Raw genomic sequence first — 18270 nt, 5'->3', positions numbered from 1 at the left:
TGAAAAGAAGCGCAAGGGCAACAATCCAGGTAAACAATATGTCAATTCCAGGTAGGAGAAGTTGGACTACTGTCATATATCAGGATTTTGGCTGGCTGATGCGGGTTGTCAGGTTTGGATGCATCTAGTTAAGCTTGATCGATATCGATAAGCCCTGTAACGGACTTGACGGGTCAGCCTCATTCCGGAAAGCACAACATAAACAAAAAGAATTCCCAGCAAATTGCGATTGAATGTCTATTTTAAATTAAGACATTTTCACCATATAAAAAATACTCAAGATAATAGTAAATTATTAGTGAACTACGGCCTCCGAAACAACTCCAATATCTAACGGAGTTCTGCGGCAGCCAATAAACGGCCCACAATTGCTTTACTGATCGACGTCATATGGCCTAGTACTAGCCTCCACCTCTTTATCTCTCTCCATCCCTCATTCTCTCCTCCTCACACCTCTCTCAGCAACCTGAACCATGCGGTGGTTCTTACCCTCTATTCAGTATCCTCTCTCCCGGGATGGATTCTGGAGCCCCGTTACATCGACTTTAAACTGGTGTGAAGAGGTGAGTATATCCACAAACCAAATACTCTACAAACGTAAATAAAGTGGATTTGAACTAAACTCATCTGGCTCCAATCAGGATTATTATGTCACGATCTACTCTGCGGAAATAGTCAATTCTTTCACCAATTTGATGTTTATGTGGCTGGGTATCAAGGGCATCATAAGTTGCCGTCGTAATCAACATGACCAGATTTTCACTGTGGCATTCCTTGGCTACCTGGTTGTGGGCTTTGGCAGTTTCTTATTCCACTCCACACTCAAATGCAAGTCTTTCCAGGTGATAGAAAAGATGCAGACTAACCGTTGTACTCCACACACCTGTAGATCCCATGCAGTTAGTTGATGAGCTTTCAATGATCTACACCACATGCCTGATGTGCTATGCCTCCTTCGCATACAATAGATCCTTGAGATTCCGAGTGGCTCTAGGCCTTTCTTTGACCTTCCTCTCCGTTTTCATCACGCTTTATTACCATTACCTTCAGAATCCAGTGTTCCACCAGAATGCGTATGCCCTCTTGACTACTATTGTGGTTTTGAAAAGCATGCATACTATGGAAAATACACTGCGGCCCAAATGGCGTGGAACTCGAGAGGAGGACCTTCTGGCCCGACAGAGGAATTGGGAAAGTGCACCAACCAAAGAACGCCAAACTTACGAGAATGAACGAGACACCAAGATCCTCAAGACAATGTGGTTCATGGTGATATACGGACTCAGTATGTTTCTCGGAGGGTTTCTCGTCTGGGGCATGGACAGAGTGTTTTGCTCGCAGTTCCGCCAATGGCGACGACAGGTGGGCTTACCGTGGGGCATTTTCTTAGAGGGACATGGCTGGTGGTATGTTATTTCCCCTTGCAGTTAACTTTCTGGGGTTGCTTTGCTTTGTTTGTATTTGCGGCGCTAACCTTTTTTCTCTTTGGCTTTATAGGCATATCATGACTGGTATCGGTGCATACTTTTATATCGTCTGGGGTATTTGGTTGCGCCATTGCCTGAACAAGAAACAGGATCAGTACCAACTGCGCTGGGAACGCATCTGGAATATTCCTGACATCGTTCGGATTACCCCTACATCTGATGATGTGGTTACCCAGGCTAAGAAGTCGATTTGAATAGTCGGCCGACTTCTCCTCGTACAACTTGCCTGGTAGGTGGACGTTGCCAGCAGAACTCGACTTAGACTTGCTGAATACTATTTATCTCTTAAAGCCTTGTTCATTTTATTCTGTCCTTTCCCTTGGGAGACGCTCTCGAAGCTTTTCTTCGAACACGTTTCGTCCTAGTGACGAAATTTCTATTATCATAGATATTACTCATATATTCTCATTCAGCATATTTTAACAGTACGTCCTATTTCATCTGAATAAATTCAAGCTTTATTAGGTTCGAAGGTTGCTTTGAATCAACTTGCCGGCTTCATTGGTACAGATGTAGCTGATAGTAAACCATAAGATTACATTGAGATGGTATTATAGTTACAAGGTTACCAGTACAGATTAGATTGCCATAAGTCAAAAAGAGCACATTTTGATGATAATCCGAATCGATCGCTTGACCTTGCAAAAAAATAGAAAGGGAACAAATCCATCAAAAGTACTATACGAAGGCCAAAACTCCTACTGTACCTGATAGAGTATATATATATTGACTCGGCAACTCAACGAGGAAAACTCGTAAACCCTCCAACATGTTGAAAATACAATAACTTCACAAACCATCTTACTTGAAAAAATTATAGGAAAAAAAGCCAAACCAATACAGTTTTCATTGTAGTACAATAGACTCCCCAAAGAACGGGGAGGTGCTCCATAATTTTACTTCTGTCCCCCCAAAAAAGGTTGGGTCTTCTTGTCTCAGTTAATTGCTTCGTATCCAGGCCATGTACGATTATAATTACCGGTCCTTTGTAATATAACACCCAGGAATGTTACAGCTTGGAGTCAGTCTTACTTCCCTCTTTCTTAGGTCGACGAGCTGGAGCAGGCACATGCTTCAACCACTCCGCATCAATAGTCATCTTTTCAATCTTGCTCTTCTTATTCCACCTCGAGCGAAAGTTTTCCTCCTCATCCCGCCAACGTCTCAGTTCCGGCCCCAACCAGCAAACAGCAGCATCAGCACATTCATTCACAGCCTCCTGGGCGAGCAAGTGGCCGAAATCTTCTAGGAAAACTTCACGTACTCGACTTGAAGCAACACCGCCACTACCGCCCAAGCCCGTTCCCGTAGTAGTAAGCTTCGCTGCACGCATCTCTGGCAGACACATGTCGGACTTGCCGGCGAAAATGTACAGCACACTTGGGCGGAGGTGGGGTAGCTGGGCGAATATCCGTGACTGCTCGGGCCGATAGAAGGGATGGTTATGTGGATGGTCTGCGTCTAGGTCTGGGTGCGTTACTCTGTTGACGGGCTGGCTACTCCCCGGTATGTGACTGTAGTTTGGTCGTGAAAAGGTAAAGACTTCCTGGTGGAGAGGGGTGCGTAATGTCACTGGCTTGCTTTTCTTCTCAGTACTGGTCTTTTCGTCTAATGGGTGGATAGCTGTTGGTAGGTCGCGCAGGCCATATTGGACCCAACGGTCTAGGACGCGCGGATCCCAGGCTTGGTAGAACGGACTGCGCTTGAAGCTCTCTGCGGCGGCCTGGCGCGATGGCCACAGATCACGACGGTGAGTGGAAAGCTGAGTAGTGTGGGCGATGCGGCGTTTATTTTCTAGAAGGCTCATGGTGTCTAATTGGGTTGTTTGAGGTTGGATGACAGGGTCAAGGAGCACAAGGCTATGTAGCAATCGGGGGTGCATCAAGCTTAGCTGTGTGCTACGCAGAAATGAAGTCAGTAAGGACTCTGCTGTATGGTTGCATCTTATTCGGGAACTAACAGATGTGCGCCGCCCATACTGTGCCCGATTCCAACAATAGGCCGGGGCATTTCTGCTCGCTTGACGTTCACCAGATGGAGAAGGTCTCGGGGATGGTCGAACCAGCTAGCTGTATTGGAAAATTAGCATTTCATGTCCCAGTGGTTTTTACGGAGTTTACAGGCTCGTACGGTCATTCCCCAGAGAGTCCTCGTTGATAACGCTGCTCTCTCCTTCTTGTGCTACATCGGCCATCCAGATGCTTCGGATCCGAAACCCAGCTTCTTTAGACCGGGCATTGATTTCCTCCCAGAGAGGCTCGTATAGCTCCTATTAAATTGATAAGTCCCATGCTACCAAAGGAGATTGCCAATGGATGAGCAATGATTTGTCCCTTTGACATACCTTGGGGAAGCCATTTGCGTGAGCAGCAAGGATAGTCACATCACCCGGTTTGGGATTCGGATTATCCAGCGGGATGTATTGTTTCACAGCCAGATGCAAAGGCTGTTCTTGATCCTCAGCTGTTGCACCGGGGTATTCGCGGAGATGCTGGCAAGGTACCACATGCTCGAGGATACGAAATGGGGAAGACGACATGGTTCTGAGTTCAAGACTGGCTTTATCTTGAGCTGTTGAACACAAGCAATACGTCTTAGAAAGGACCAGTCTAAGGTAATAGATGTTGAGTGTAAATAAATAGCAAATTTCCCCAGAGATGAGCTTCCCCACGTAAATTATACTAGATTCGGTGTTAGTCAAATGAACCGAGGCTCGTTATTTTGACGAGTGGCATTAAGTTTTCCCCAACTGCCGGGACCCACTTTCATTTTTTTGCCACAATCTATACCGCCTTTAAAAAGAGGTTTAGTGTCTCCGCTAAGCCTCATAAAAGCTTGGCATCAACTTTTATATCAGAAAGCTCTCATAGCTCAGTTGGTAGAGCGTGCGGCTTTTAACCGCAATGTCGAGGGTTCGAGCCCCTCTGGGAGCGTCATATTTTTTACCAGATATTCCCGGGCCCGAACGTTAAACCGATACATGGGTACATGCTTCTGCCCCAATTCTGCCACATTGAATTGACTCGTGGACAGTTGCTAACCAACTAATCTGGGGTATTCTGACACCTAACAAAGCAGAGGCAAATACATGTTTCAAATTTCCATATCAAAGACAACAACTCCGAAGTCACTGAATATGACTAATCACTTAGGTACTGTAACTAACTAGAGGTAGATCGCGGTTATCAGTACATTCCGGATGAAATACTATTATCTAGTGGTAGAACAAACTGCTCTATCTGTACTCCATATAGGTCGTAGATTCGACAACTACTGAAGTCATTCGGTTGATAAATAAAGCCCCGAATAAACTATTGAGCTTCTATACTTCCAGGCTCGGGTACAGAATACGCAGCTACTATCAGGTCTCTGAGGGGTCTAAGAAATTAGTGGACCTAACAACTCTTAAGTCCCCTGGTGGGTATTTAAGGTCAAGTGGACCTCTGTTCTGCTTTTAGCTTCATTAGCCTTCATCAACCATCAATGATGAGGCTTTTTTTTTTTATCATTAATCTGGAAGCCTTCAAATCATATTAGCTGTGCCCCCGCTTGCCTAGGAAACGAACCCGGGCATCTGAAAGAGATCTTTCCTACGCCCCAATTCCCTTCGCCGGCCAAAGACGCCCAGCTGATACCGCAGCAATCGTCATTCTGCTTTTGTCTGACGGGAAACTTTTTCAGCATCAGCGCTGGTCTTTTCCCTCAAATTTTTCTTTTTTTTTTCCATAAATTTCGAGTTATAAGGTTTTCAATCGATACATGCAGCTCATTTTCCTGGTGTTGGATTAGTAGGAGCCAATATCTTGTCATGACACTCATAGTCATCTCTTCTAGCCATATAACCAAGCAAGTCATAAACAGACTCATGATAATATTATTGCTTCGAGTCTGGAAATTGTGTAGATATGTAACAGGGTAGATGGGTAGATTTATTTTGAAGACCAGTCGTAATCAGCTCAGACTTGCCTTTAAAGTCTTTCACTGAACCCTAGCTTCTTCAAATATCTTCTCCTATCGTTTCCATATACCCACTGGTTCAATATACTAACGACAAAAAACAACATTCCATAATGCACAAAATCCACCCGAGCTCCGCGCAGAAAGTGCTGGTACTTGGGGGGAGTTATGTACAGGAGGATTGTACTTTCTGAAGGTAGAATGATGGAATACAGAAAGTTAATGGATCAGACAAGATAAATGTATGAAGAAGACAAAGCGGTCTCAGAAGTATCTGTTGAGTCATCATCACTGAAACACTGGTCCTTCGGATCGAGGTGTAGGGATTGGGATAGATTTTGGAGGTAATGTGCGGACCTAGTCAGTTTTGCCTTTTATGGGTTAGCGCCCTGATACGCCATAACGTAATCTCCGACCCGCCCAACATAAAATAGTTACCTGATCTCGCCCTCTTTATCGTCCATACTTCTTTCCCTCCTCCCTCCATTCTATTCTATCTATCGCTGCTCCCTACAATATTTAACACCCAACCAACCGGAACATCTGTTCCGCCCCACATTCTCCCCCCTTTCTGTCCCTGTTTTGAAACAAGGCCGAGTATTGTTTGCCTCCACTTTTGTAGCTCTTGGATTAATATTGTTTTAATCTGGCCTCTCCGCAGGTGACGGTTTCAGAAGAATGGAAGAACTTATTCTCAAGTGATGCGATACATTAGCCTCACAGAGAGTTCACTTGAACTATCTAGTCCCCTCGCTCTAAACCTCGATTGCCCTATTGGATCATCTAATCTTTTACTTCAGTCTATCCTGGCGCCTCGCTTGTTTGGCCTATCCCCTTCCTCTATCCTCATCGTCACTCCTGCCGTATTCTGTTACAGCTTGATTGCTTGGTGACTGTAGGTGCTGCGTCTCCTATTCAATGGCATAAAGACCTCACCAATGATCGTCTCACAGAAATTTGACATACGGGCTGTGTAATACAACCTTGAGTGGGGCCGAGGTGAGACAGGCGTAAAAGGTCGAGCGTATTGGCATCCTGGGTTTTGACAACTCATCGATAAAACAGACACACGCTAGGATTTCTGATAACCGTTTTCCTTTTCCAGCAGCCTATCATCAGTGCCGGGTCCCTTATCTGGGTGGAATTGATGTCAACAAATGGCCGGAAAGGGAGAATATCTCTTTATTAAATACCAAGCGAATGGCGGTCAGTCTGGCCCAGCATTGACGAAGTAAAGGTCTACGCTTTAAAAACAAAAGTTCCGTCCTTCTCCTTTCAATCAATACTTGAAATTACTCTTTTAACAAATTAATCTTTTTCTACAATCTATCAACGATGAGTGAACCACTCGACAAAGGTTGTATCGCATGCGGGTGGACACTTCATAAAGCAAAGCGATGTGATTATATAAGCCACCTTAAGCTCTTTTATGGCACATCTGAACGCATCGGATCAGATGTGATTTTGAAGACCGGCCCGATGACGATGTAAAAGCATAGATTGAAGTCCAGACATTGAAGTGTTTGGCGACCCGTACAGATATCCCCGTTCCAAAAGTTTTCCGTGACTAGGTCGATCGCGATGGGCGGTACTTTGTTTTGACCGAACGGATAGTCGGTCAAACGCTCGAGGAGATATGATCTTTATCGGAGTCCCAAAAGATAGATATTGCAGATCAAGTCGTCAAACTAAGAAAGGGGCTTCGATCTGTCACATCAACCGCTATTCAGTGTGTCAATCAAAGCCCATGCTATCCGATCTCCCTTTTTTTTTTTTTTTTTTGATCATGAGCCCCGCGGACTATTTCACTCCGACCAAGAGCTCTGAGATGCCCTGGCACGTCACCTGCACTGCCTACCTCAGCAAGTTTTGGATAACTTGAAGAAGCGTTTACCAAGGTCCAAGCCCTATATGCTGAATCATTACGATCTCAACTTGGAAAACATTATGGCCCAAGACGGAAATGTGGTCAGTATACTAGACTGGGAATACGCTGCTTTTTTCCGAATTGGTATGAGTATGTCGCGGCCTCTTTTAGATTGACGGAAATGGACGTCGAATGGAAAGAGTTGCTCCAAAAGCGTTCAGGCGCACATGGTGAAGCCCATGAAGGTGCTAAAGCGTTCTGGACAGATATGTACAACTTAAGTCAATACCACCTAATATTTTACTAAGCCCTATATATTACCTATTCAGGATTAGCTTAAGGCAATAATCAAGTAAAAGCAGGCACTAAGGCATCCAAAAAACCTATTTGGGGACGAGAAGCGTCTTATAGACGGCCCCAGGCGAAGGGGGTCTGCTGCAAAGGGAAGCCATTTTCGGCGCGGTTCTGGTCGTTAATGGGAGTGAGAGGAACAACTCGCTGAGGCCCAGCGCCAGCACCAGCTCCAGAAGATGACTAAATGTACTTGGTACAATATAACGTGGTGGTCGAGGGCAGTGGGCGGTCAAGCACCTGCTTGCGGTCCAAGGCGGCCGTTTCTGGAGCCAGAAGCTGTCATTTTCGGCGTCATTTTCACAAGTTCTTATATTCTATGTGTAAGAGACATGGTGAAAACCACGCATAAAAAGGAAAAGATATAGATTTTAACTCAGAGTGTCGGTGCCTTTAGTTCGACCTTTCTCCATTTTCGCTGTCCTGGCACCAAACTGTATAGCGCGTTTCTTTTCGCGTGCAACACTCTGTAGCCCGAGCCGGAGAGCAACCAGACGAAGAGCCATTTTTTCTGCATCGATGCCAGCTGTGCTTTGTTCCGGGGAATTGCTGACTGACGTGTCTGCAAGTCCGAAGCCGCATTTCTTCCAGACTGGGGCATGGAGAACCCACGCGACGAACTCCTCATCGAGGTAGGGGAAGCGTGTCTCACGGCTCCAGTGGGAGAGAACACGGTCATCGCGACCGAGATTGCGCTGTCCGAGCCTGCTGACATCAAGTTTGATCTCGTTAAGAAGACCTTCGAACCCGGACCGGTTGAAGGCGATGCCATGGCGGCCATAGCCAGCGAAGAGCTCGTCTGCACCGAGGCCAGAAAGAAGGACTCGCGCTGAAGTTGTGTAAGTTCCAGGTTCTGATTCTGAGTTGGTGGGAGTGGATGTGGTTAGTGTGCCTTGACCACGTGACGCAAAGTACAAAGCACATGTGATGGAAAGGTCCATTTCTGTGTTGTGGGGTCTCATGAGTCGCCTGACGGTGTCTCGATGGGCCAAGGTCTCTGTATAAGGGATATCAATTGCAACAAAGCGCCAGTTGCGGCCAGGGCATGTACTCTTTAGCTCAGCAAAGGCTGATCGACCGGTGATCCGGTCGGGACAAGCTTCGTAGATCATGGCGGGGGTAGAAGTGGTGGACAGAGTTTTCTGCTGGTTTGATCTTGCCGCAGCTGCGACACGGGGATTTTCAAATGCAATGTTTAGCAAATCAATCGGTTCATTCAATGGTAGAATGTCATGCGAGAGACGGGCAAGCAGTGCGCAGTCCAGACCACCAGAAAACAGCACTGCAATTTTGGTACTAGATCCTTGGACATAACCTGGTGGTTCTGGTACATCTTGAATTCGAAGTGCAAGGGATTGTCGAAGTCTATACTCGAGCTCTTGGACAAATGGAGAATTAACTTCAAGGGCTGGAGGCTGAGTGTCTGGCACTGACATGTTCATTGGCGGAATTGGATTTCTCTGAGCTGCAGTTTTAGTCGTTGCGATGGTTTTATTAGGTTGGGGATGAACCTACGATGTGACCAGCAATGGGTGAAGGATCTGAGGTCCATGGTAAAGCCTCAATCTTGCACTGGCTCTGGAGAGACCTTGATGGATCACATAATGTATCAAGATCAATGGTGTAGACACCGTCAAAGCCAACTTCTTCGTAATGAGCCTCTGAAGACCCATCGCATAAACTGCATAGCTTCAAGCTTCCATCATCGTTCCAACCTTGTAGGAGGGACCTTCTGCCGAGGCAGTCTCTGCTGAAGTAAACTTGTGAATGAGTAGCATCATAGAAGACAAAGGCGAATGGCCCAGATATGGATGCAACAGCATCAGCTAGCCCATGAGAAGCCTGTTTCTGATCATCACAATTCACGGCATTTAAAAATAAAGCAAAAATATGCTCGGTATCATTGCCTAAAACACGCTCACCGGCGATCTTCCAGGCTTCTCCGTTCCAGCAGAGCACACTCTTCGTACTATTATCTACAAGAGGCTGCGAATACACGTGGTCACCTCGGAGGGACAGTACGGTTGACATGAAGGTCAAATAGTAGGTTAGGGATTCGGACGCGTCATGTTGTGTAGCCTCGTTGCGCACAGTGTGTAACTGATAGCTATCAGGGCCGCGTGTCTCAAGGAGGACCTTTGTTTCCTGGGTTGGTGGTGTGGGTGTTGATGACAGGGAAAAAAATATCCCACACATGATAGTTGAGTTGTTCAAGAGAGGAATGGATTTGGTTATGTATTTACAAAGTATCTGGTGCCTCGATGTGGTGCCTTAAAACCTGAAAAATAGGGCATTGATGGCGATAGCCACGTGAATCAACACCCCGCAATTAGATATTACAGCTTTATTTACCTCAAACATTATTTACGAATGATAGAAGAGATGGGAAATCATAATCTCAAATTAAAGAGCCCAAAAGCTTTTCATCTAATCTTTGCAGTGTAATTCCATTCAAGATCGAGGACTTCATAACAAGTACAGATACAGTTTTAGTACCGCAAGCGGGCATCGGCTTAACTAATGATCCGGTCATAAACAAGACAGACTCGAGTCCCTCGTTTGTCCTTCAAGAACACTAAGAGCCTAATTTTTGTGGCCTGCATGCCCATAATAGCTTATGTCGACCTCCGAACCCTCACCCACGTCGGTTCCTGGGATGAGGGACGACCAACCCATCCATAAGGACTCCGATAACATCACGCCTCTTACCGCCCTCCCCGAAACCCAGCCCCAAACCTCAAACGAGAGTCTGCAGCAGATCAAGATGGATTTAGAGCCAGAAATAGAATCGCGAAGTCCTAGGTATCTGACCAACAATACTGCGAACCCGAAAACAACCCAACAATCATCAACATCAGTCCCATCCGAACCTGCCCCGCTGGTGGAACAGATGGATGAATTGTCAATATCAGAAAATATTGCTTCGTATCCTCCATCATCACCGCAACTAACTACTTCTACTTCTTCTCCTCCTCCACCACCTGAAAAGGACGACGCCTACCAGAATTTAAATTCGGCCCATGCAGGGTCCAAGGAATCACTTTTTGATCCAAGTTCTGAGAAAGAGCTTCCAGAAGTGCCAACCAAAAGCCATACAGAGAAATTGCGAGCTGGTCAAACCGACGGACCTCGAGATGAGAATGATTCACAGCCAGAAATTCAGAATATCATGGGTCAATTTCAGGACCCGACTCGAACAACTGATCAACAGGAGATTATGTCGCCTCGACTGGAGCTAGCTGAGCAATTTCGTGGCACTCAAGGCTACTTCCCTCCACGAAAGTCAAGCCTTGACCGTATACCATCCAACATTCCTGGCTCTGTTGCGCCGCAGGGCAGCCACGCAACCTCATCCACAGTTCAGTTTCCCCTCAACCCCACGGGTGCTGATGAAACAATATCTCGGCAATCATCAGCTTCGGCAGCTCCGCCTCTACCAGAACCAGAGCCTGATCAGCCGTTCGATTTCCATCGGTTTCTAGAACAGCTACGGCATCGCACTGCTGATCCCGTAGCCAAGTTTCTTCGGTCTTTCCTCTTGGAGTTTGGCAAAAAGCAATGGATGGTTCACGAGCAGGTCAAGATTATCAGCGATTTTCTAGCCTTCATTACAAACAAAATGGCTATCTGTGAAGTCTGGCGTGATGTGTCAGACAGCGAGTTTGATAATGCCAAGGAAGGTATGGAGAAACTGGTTATGAACCGCCTATACTCTCAAACCTTTGCGCCAGCTATTCCAGCACCACCCACAATCCCTAGAAGTGCAAGCCGTAGCCGTCGGAAGGAGATCGAGAGGCTTCATGGACCCTGGCGACGCGGCCAGCACCAGGAAGACATTGAACGAGATGACATTTTGGCACAGAAGATTCGCATATACAGTTGGGTCACTGAGGAGCACCTAGATATTCCTCCTGTGAGCGGTAGTGGACGCCGCTTTTTGAACCTGGCACAACAAGGTATGACATCCGAATTTCCCCTCATGGCCTACTCTAACAAAGAAATAGAGATAATGAAGATTAATGGCTACCGAGCACCTCGTGACAAGGTCATCTGTATTTTGAATTGCTGCAAAGTGATATTTGGGCTTTTGAAGAATTCCAAAAAAGCCGATACCTCTGCTGATTCCTTTGTCCCGCTCTTGATTTATGTGGTACTACGTGCAAACCCAGACCACCTGATTTCGAATATCCAGTACATATTACGGTTCCGAAACCAAGATAAACTTGGTGGCGAGGCTGGCTACTATTTATCTTCGTTGGTAAGCCAATAATCTTGTTGTAACTGACGATATGTTGCTAATCAATGTGCAGTCTGGAGCCATTCAGTTTATTGAAACACTCGACCGCACCAGCCTCACAGTCAGCGATGAAGAATTTGAGCGCAATGTTGAGGCTGCCGTCTCTCGTATTGCGCAACAAAATCGAGAAATAGAACCTTTGGACGAGAAATCAGCAAACCGTCCACTCAACTCCGGTCCCACCTCACCGCCTCAAGCTGGACCAAGCCAAACCAGCGGACCAACCCGCAAAGAAGCCTCACAGTTTAGTGATGATGAGCCCTCTACGCCAGTTGCTGGACTCTTGCGTACAATTCAAAACCCCCTCTCCACCATCGGCCGCATGTTCTCCGACGATGGTGATAACAACTCTCTGCAGAATCCTCCTCTGAAACCCGCCTCCACTCCCCAGCCAGCGCCCCCACGTCTTAACCCAAACGTCTACCAGCCTCCACGCTCAAGCAGTGAGAGCCGACTCTCTGGAGACGAGGCAGTCGCCGAACTACGAGACAGTGGAAACATATCAGCCAAAAAGAAGCTGACTAGAGTGTTGGATGCCCAGGATGCAGCTGCACGTCAAGCAAGCGCTGAAGACGCCGAGGCCCGACGAATTCAACGTGCTGAGCATGCTAATGTGGTCGAGACACTTTCAAACATGTTCCCAAACCTGGACCGAGACCTCATCTCAGATGTGGTTAAGGTGAAAGAAGGAAGGTAAGGCTCTCTGATTCTGAATTCCATCGTGATGCAATTGACTTATTTACTTTCTTCTTTTAGAGTCGGTCTTGCCGTTGATGCATGTCTCGCTCTCAGTACAGAGTAGTCAGTAGAAAGTTCTCTCGGTATTCTCTCATAGACTCTTCCATATTATATTACTTCGGTACATTACTCCTAGCGCGGTGATGGAAAGGGAATGCTATAACATTTGATGCCATAATTTTGCACACTGAGTACCTCGTACACGGGCTCGATATCTTGATGATATTTTGATGCCCATCTTTGCCCCACTAAATTTCATTTGGATTGAGCGGATGACCGGATATTAGGACATTAGAAAAAAAAAACGATAGGGTACAGTTATCTTAAAACTCGGAATTTACGATCACGTTGAAATCTTTCAATGGGATACTACAAATTCCAGTAGATAATGTTCTCGGGCACATCTATACTCCGTATAGTAGAACGGACTTAGGCGGACTTAGAAAAAGCGGGCTAAATACGTCACTCGTCAGGGCTTCTAGTGGGGCCGATCAACAACACACCCAGTCGGGATTTTCAAACATCCGAATTAATTATGGATTTATTTCAATGCTATTTCGGGTCTCGGTCAAGCCGAACTTAAATAACTAGTCAAGGCACCTCTCGCTGATTTTTTCTGCTTGGAAAGCACCTACAGGAATTCCAAGGGTTGCAAATATCTGATTCTGTCTAAAAGCCCACATCTCAGTCATCATGCCGTCTCCAATTAGCATTGCAATCATCGGCGGTGGCCCAGCAGGACTGACAGCCGGTGTATTGTTACAAAAGCATGGTATCCAGTTCACCATATTCGATCTTCGGCAAAAGCCAACGGATGAAGAGCTGGCTCAACCATCCGGAGTGTTAGATCTCCACGAAGAAGCCGGACTCGCAGCCCTCCGAGAAGCTGGACTGTATGATGAATTCTTGCAGTTCACAGGCGAGTGTTCCGAGGCACAGAAAGTCTCAGACAAAGACGGCAACATCCTCTGGTCAGACGAAGGCGGCCTGGCCGAGAGGCCAGAAATCTCTCGCCACGCACTGACTAGCCTCTTGAGCTCTCACATACCGAGCGAAAATATTAAATGGGGTCATAAGCTACTCTCCTGGACAGAAGTCACCGTCACTAGCGAACGAGGCCATAAGTTTGAACTTGACTTTGGATCTCAGGGCAGACACATTTTTGACTTAGTCATTGGTGCCGATGGTGCCTGGTCAAAGGTTCGTAACATGTTGACAAGTGTGAAGCCCCATTATGCCGGCATCCAGTGTATCACTATGACAATCCGCCAGATCACGGCTAAATATCCCCATTTGGCTGAGATGATTGGTCTTGGAAGTTTCGTCGCTCTCGGTCATGGACATGGCGTTATGACTCAACGAGCATCACAGGACTCGGCACGCATCTACATCATGCTTTCAATCAAGGACGAGAATTTCCCCACGGTGTCTGGTCTAGCTGATGGACCGCCCTCCGCTGCCGAAGACAGGCTTTTGAACGATTTAGAACTTCTCGGTCTTTGGGGACCCCTTCTCAAGGATCTGGTCGTTGTCGCCTGTGATGAGGATACGTCTGATCGTCCAAATGCCAACCTGGATATCAGACCACTTTACACACTGCCTATTGGGTCTTCATGGGAACGTCTGTCCGGTGTGACTCTTATCGGTGATGCCGCGCACTTGATGACTCCGTGGGCTGGAGAAGGTGTTAACATGGCTATGCTGGATGCACTAGAGCTGGTCCATGTCATCACCAAGGCTCACGATGCGTCTAGCACGACTACCACCGCGACATTGGCACTGTTGGATCCGTTGATGGAGCAATTTGAAAAAAATATGGTTGCGCGCGCCAAAGTGAAGGCGGAGGAAACGGCAAAAAATGGCGAGATGATGTTTGGAGAGGATGCAGCGCAGGCATTTGCTAAGTTTTTTATCTCAGCTTTCGGTGCTGCTGAAGCTAAATGATGAGTAGAGAAGGAGAAATTATGACACGAAGTGAGTTGATATATATAAAGATTATAAAAAGGTTTTATGAGATAGAATTTAATGTATCTAGTCCTGCAGCTTCCTCTATCCTCGTCTGTTTGTAGAAGTTAGTTACTGCAATTTTAAACGTAGAAGGTGTTGATATGAAAGATCAAGAAACACGTTTACTCGAGGTAAAAAAACCTAGCAGACCTATTATGGTGTACAAGCTTCGAAAACATGATGCAGTCATTAGAATAACATAAGTTAAATAACGTCACAACCACTTGCTCTAACCTTGAAACTTGATGAACTCCATCTACTTGCATCCATTAATTCCCCCTTCGATATCACGATGGTCTTGATTATTCGCGTTTAGGCCAACAATGAGGCGATAGTTGAAGGATTAAGAAGCCTATGATTACAATTTATAAAGCTATTGACAGAAGACAATTGAAATTCAAGGAACTTAAATACTTCAAAAGCCAATAACAGTTGGAGACTATGGGTAGAGAAAATTACCTCTGAAGTTACTGTCAAGCCTAGAGAGCCGGAGTGAAAAGTGTCAGAGGCTGCCAGGGACATTGACGTAAGGCAAAGTATTGGAGGCCATTCTATCAAAAAGAATGGTTTCAATGACACAGTAGACTAAAGTGGCATGCAGCCATCTATTGAACACGCTCAGTGTGACATGAAATCAACACCATTACAGGGGAAATATCGATAAATTCAAAACATGATCTCTTTTATACTTAGGACCAGTAAGAGCCGCCAAACAATAAAGATGGAAAGTCTTTCAGTCTTTTTGGAGTTCCAAAAATACCCCAGCCAGCATTGCTGTTCAGCAAGCCAGCCAGCTAAAACTTTAGAAGAGTCAGGCCTGCAAGGCATCATGATTTTGATATTCCGCAGGAACTTGTTTGTCTCATTGTTGATAAGCATTGCCTGAAGAAGTTTGCAGAGATCCAATATGACGCGAGGGACTGCGCACCTGTTGTCGTCTTACGAAAACACTGGGACATCAATGAATTCAGGGATGCGCACCGCCCAGAGTGGGCGGATGGAGAGATCCATAAGGAGATCGACGAGTGTGAAGATCCAGAGGATGTGTTTATACCAGATGAGAAGGATTTGATTTTCTTCGAGGAGGTTGAAGGGTCAAGAGCCCCTATTCTAGGGTGGATGTACGCGGAAATTGGGTACATGGCAGACTTGTACAATGGCCTTCTTGCACACCCTATTAAGGCAGAGGCTTGGTATTAAGTATTTGCCCGGCCACCTAGGTTGTTTCCAAACCTGGACGACGATGAGTGGAAAATTCGTGCCTGACACATATCTTCAGCATAACTTATTACACATATCAACATAGTAGTAATAGTGCCTAATGAATCAGATCCCTATAAACTAACATAGATACTTATATTATAAGGAGAACGCTATCGCTTGAGGCTATATAAGTGAAAATCTAATTATCAGCAGTTATCAGCCCTGCATCCGCATCTGTAGATGTATAAAATTAGAGGTCGGCACGGTTTTACTTATATCACGTGTCTAGAACCACATGCAGTTCTAATATATATTTCCATGTCTATAGAGTTATAAATCTCATGTAATTCTCAAGTAAAGGAAACTTCAATTAAGAATCAATATTATATATATTTCTTAACAAAACTAACTCTCTCATAGTCTTGCTGTTTAGAGATTGTCGACGAACACCCAGGATATCCCTTACAGAACTGAAAAGTCTTTCAACTGAAACCTCAGCTGCTGGAATACCAAGGTAGTCCCTTGCAACTGCTGCCATCCTGGGGTATTGATCCTTATGAGCGTTCCACCATGAAAGCAGCCACTTAGAGCCATCTTGGTCTTCTATTAATCCTTCTACTTGAATAGGAGGCTCATCAAAATAGCGATCAATATCAGAAGCCCGAGATACTTCTTGAGAATGTACTTTTTGTAGAAGACGAGCTCTCATACCTGGTCGAGCAGGAGGATCCATAGTTCTAGAAGTAGAACTAGAGATGGAGGTAGCCAAAGGGGGATATTTCTTATGAAGAAAGACCTTAATGCTCTGAATGATTCCTTGGATAACCCCATCTTCAAGCTCTTGTTCTAAAAGAGCAAATTTGACACGTGGATCAAGAGCAAGAGCTATATAATAGATATCTTGCATATCCATAAGATTATAGTATTTCCTATACTTTTGCATTCCAACTAAGACAGTAGAAGAGATATCAGGACTAAGCCCTGTAAAGTCGCCTTCAAAAGAAGCTGCTTCTATAAGGAGGTCATGTAATTCATAGTAAATAGGAATTACTAGACTTATATGAGGTTGCCGCTGAGAGATAAGTTGGGTAAACTCATAGAATCTTGAAAGAACCATGGCAAGATCACGAAGATTAGACCAATCATCATTTGAAAATGGTATCAGCTGATTCTGAACATTATTCCAATGTTTAATCTGCTCTTGAGCAAGGATAGCATCTTGAATCATAAGATATGTCGAGTTCCAACGTGTCTCGATATCATACCTAGAACTATAAGTATATATAAGAAAAAGAGAAAGGAATCTTGCTTACCGAATGAGCTTATCAGGTAATCCATGCGTCTGACAAATGATTTGCCACTGCTGCTGTCTTTGAGGACTTCCAGATACCCAAAGGGCTAAGATTCGTACACGAGCTAGCGCAGAATGCCCAGCTGGTAGGCTCTTATGGTCCTTTAGGATACCACAGGCATCTAAAGAAGATTGATAATCGCCAGATTTCAACTCTGATAGAATCTTTTGGACAATGAGATTCAGAATATGCGCCAGGCATCTAATATAGCTATCAAGACCTATCTTAAGTGAGTTTAGATAATTAAAGAGAGAGAGAGAGAGAGAGAGAGAGAGAGAGAGAGAGCTTACCCTGAAGATTTGCTGGAATGCTGTAGACTGAAGAGCAGTGAAAGGGATATTCTCCAAGACTATCCATCGAATCAAATTCTCCTCTAATGCCTCTAACATAGATTGACTAGCTTTTGTCCGAAACATAGAAACAATAGATGCTTGCTGAGTTGCTGATGATATCATTGATCCATGTTTTTCATCAGATGCGTTTTCATATTAGAAGTTGATGTATCTCTCTGGGAATCCAAGATCTTCCATTCTCCACAATGAATACATATAATCTCTCGGTCCTGTAACGGCCCTTTACCCTGTTTAGGATGCCAGAACTTCCCTGGAAGATTGCGGATTGTAAATTGACTCTAAAGGGCTTGGTTTTTGGATTTTGGTGTCTTGGGCAAAGAAGAGTCTAAAGGAGTAGACACTATAGAAGAGGTTGTTTCAGGGAGTTGACTCGCTGAATCATTCGGAGAGATAGATTCATCTTCATCTTCATCTTCATCTAATGGGGAGTGATAACGTGGTTGCTTTTTGATACGATCACTAGGATCAGCTTCCTCATCACTACCATCATTTAGAACAAGGTAATCCTGTCGTGGAGCGCGTTTAGGGCGTGGTAGGAGACTCATTCTATCAATGAATGAATAACTATTTAGATATCAAATTAGGGACTTCGGATGATAAGTTTCTATCGTAGTATTGTATGATTTATTTAGGCGGTGGCATAATATCACGGATATCC

The 18270-nt window shown here is 45.2% G+C and overlaps 6 protein-coding genes across 6 annotated transcripts; 4 read left to right on the top strand and 2 right to left on the bottom strand.

The window, feature by feature from the left end:
* Window positions 1-473: 473 nt before the first annotated feature.
* On the top strand, window positions 474-1681 carry N7495_003853 (ceramidase; the record flags this gene model as incomplete). The annotated part of the gene is made up of 4 exons (XM_057206504.1): window positions 474-563; window positions 642-842; window positions 901-1406; window positions 1498-1681. The coding sequence occupies 4 exons, from the start codon at window positions 474-476 to the stop codon at window positions 1679-1681; spliced, it is 981 nt and encodes a 326-aa protein (XP_057064184.1).
* Window positions 1682-2496: 815 nt separating this feature from the next.
* On the bottom strand, window positions 2497-4026 carry N7495_003852 (putative toxin biosynthesis protein; the record flags this gene model as incomplete). Its single annotated transcript, XM_057206503.1, has 4 exons — window positions 2497-3385; window positions 3448-3556; window positions 3618-3756; window positions 3832-4026. 4 exons carry the CDS (start codon window positions 4024-4026, stop codon window positions 2497-2499), a joined length of 1332 nt encoding a protein of 443 aa, XP_057064183.1.
* A 4007-nt stretch (window positions 4027-8033) lies between these two features.
* Window positions 8034-9858, bottom strand: N7495_003851 (asparagine synthetase domain-containing protein; the record flags this gene model as incomplete). Its single annotated transcript, XM_057206502.1, has 2 exons — window positions 8034-9122; window positions 9178-9858. 2 exons carry the CDS (start codon window positions 9856-9858, stop codon window positions 8034-8036), a joined length of 1770 nt encoding a protein of 589 aa, XP_057064182.1.
* Window positions 9859-10279: 421 nt separating this feature from the next.
* N7495_003850 (guanine nucleotide exchange factor VPS9) lies at window positions 10280-12761 on the top strand (the record flags this gene model as incomplete). Its single annotated transcript, XM_057206501.1, has 4 exons — window positions 10280-11618; window positions 11667-11920; window positions 11973-12652; window positions 12716-12761. 4 exons carry the CDS (start codon window positions 10280-10282, stop codon window positions 12759-12761), a joined length of 2319 nt encoding a protein of 772 aa, XP_057064181.1.
* Window positions 12762-13390: 629 nt separating this feature from the next.
* Window positions 13391-14641, top strand: N7495_003849 (FAD-dependent oxidoreductase; the record flags this gene model as incomplete). The annotated part of the gene is made up of 1 exon (XM_057206500.1): window positions 13391-14641. One exon carries the CDS (start codon window positions 13391-13393, stop codon window positions 14639-14641), a length of 1251 nt encoding a protein of 416 aa, XP_057064180.1.
* A 784-nt stretch (window positions 14642-15425) lies between these two features.
* N7495_003848 (uncharacterized protein) lies at window positions 15426-15904 on the top strand (the record flags this gene model as incomplete). The annotated part of the gene is made up of 2 exons (XM_057206499.1): window positions 15426-15440; window positions 15554-15904. 2 exons carry the CDS (start codon window positions 15426-15428, stop codon window positions 15902-15904), a joined length of 366 nt encoding a protein of 121 aa, XP_057064179.1.
* Window positions 15905-18270: the final 2366 nt, after the last annotated feature.

The sequence above is a fragment of the Penicillium taxi genome (assembly GCF_028828555.1).
Source record: "Penicillium taxi strain IBT 34144 chromosome Unknown utg000003l_segment0_segment0, whole genome shotgun sequence".
NCBI lineage: Eukaryota > Fungi > Ascomycota > Eurotiomycetes > Eurotiales > Aspergillaceae > Penicillium > Penicillium taxi.
The sequence above is the reverse complement of the archived record's forward strand: the minus strand, read 5'-3'. Positions and strand labels throughout refer to the sequence as shown.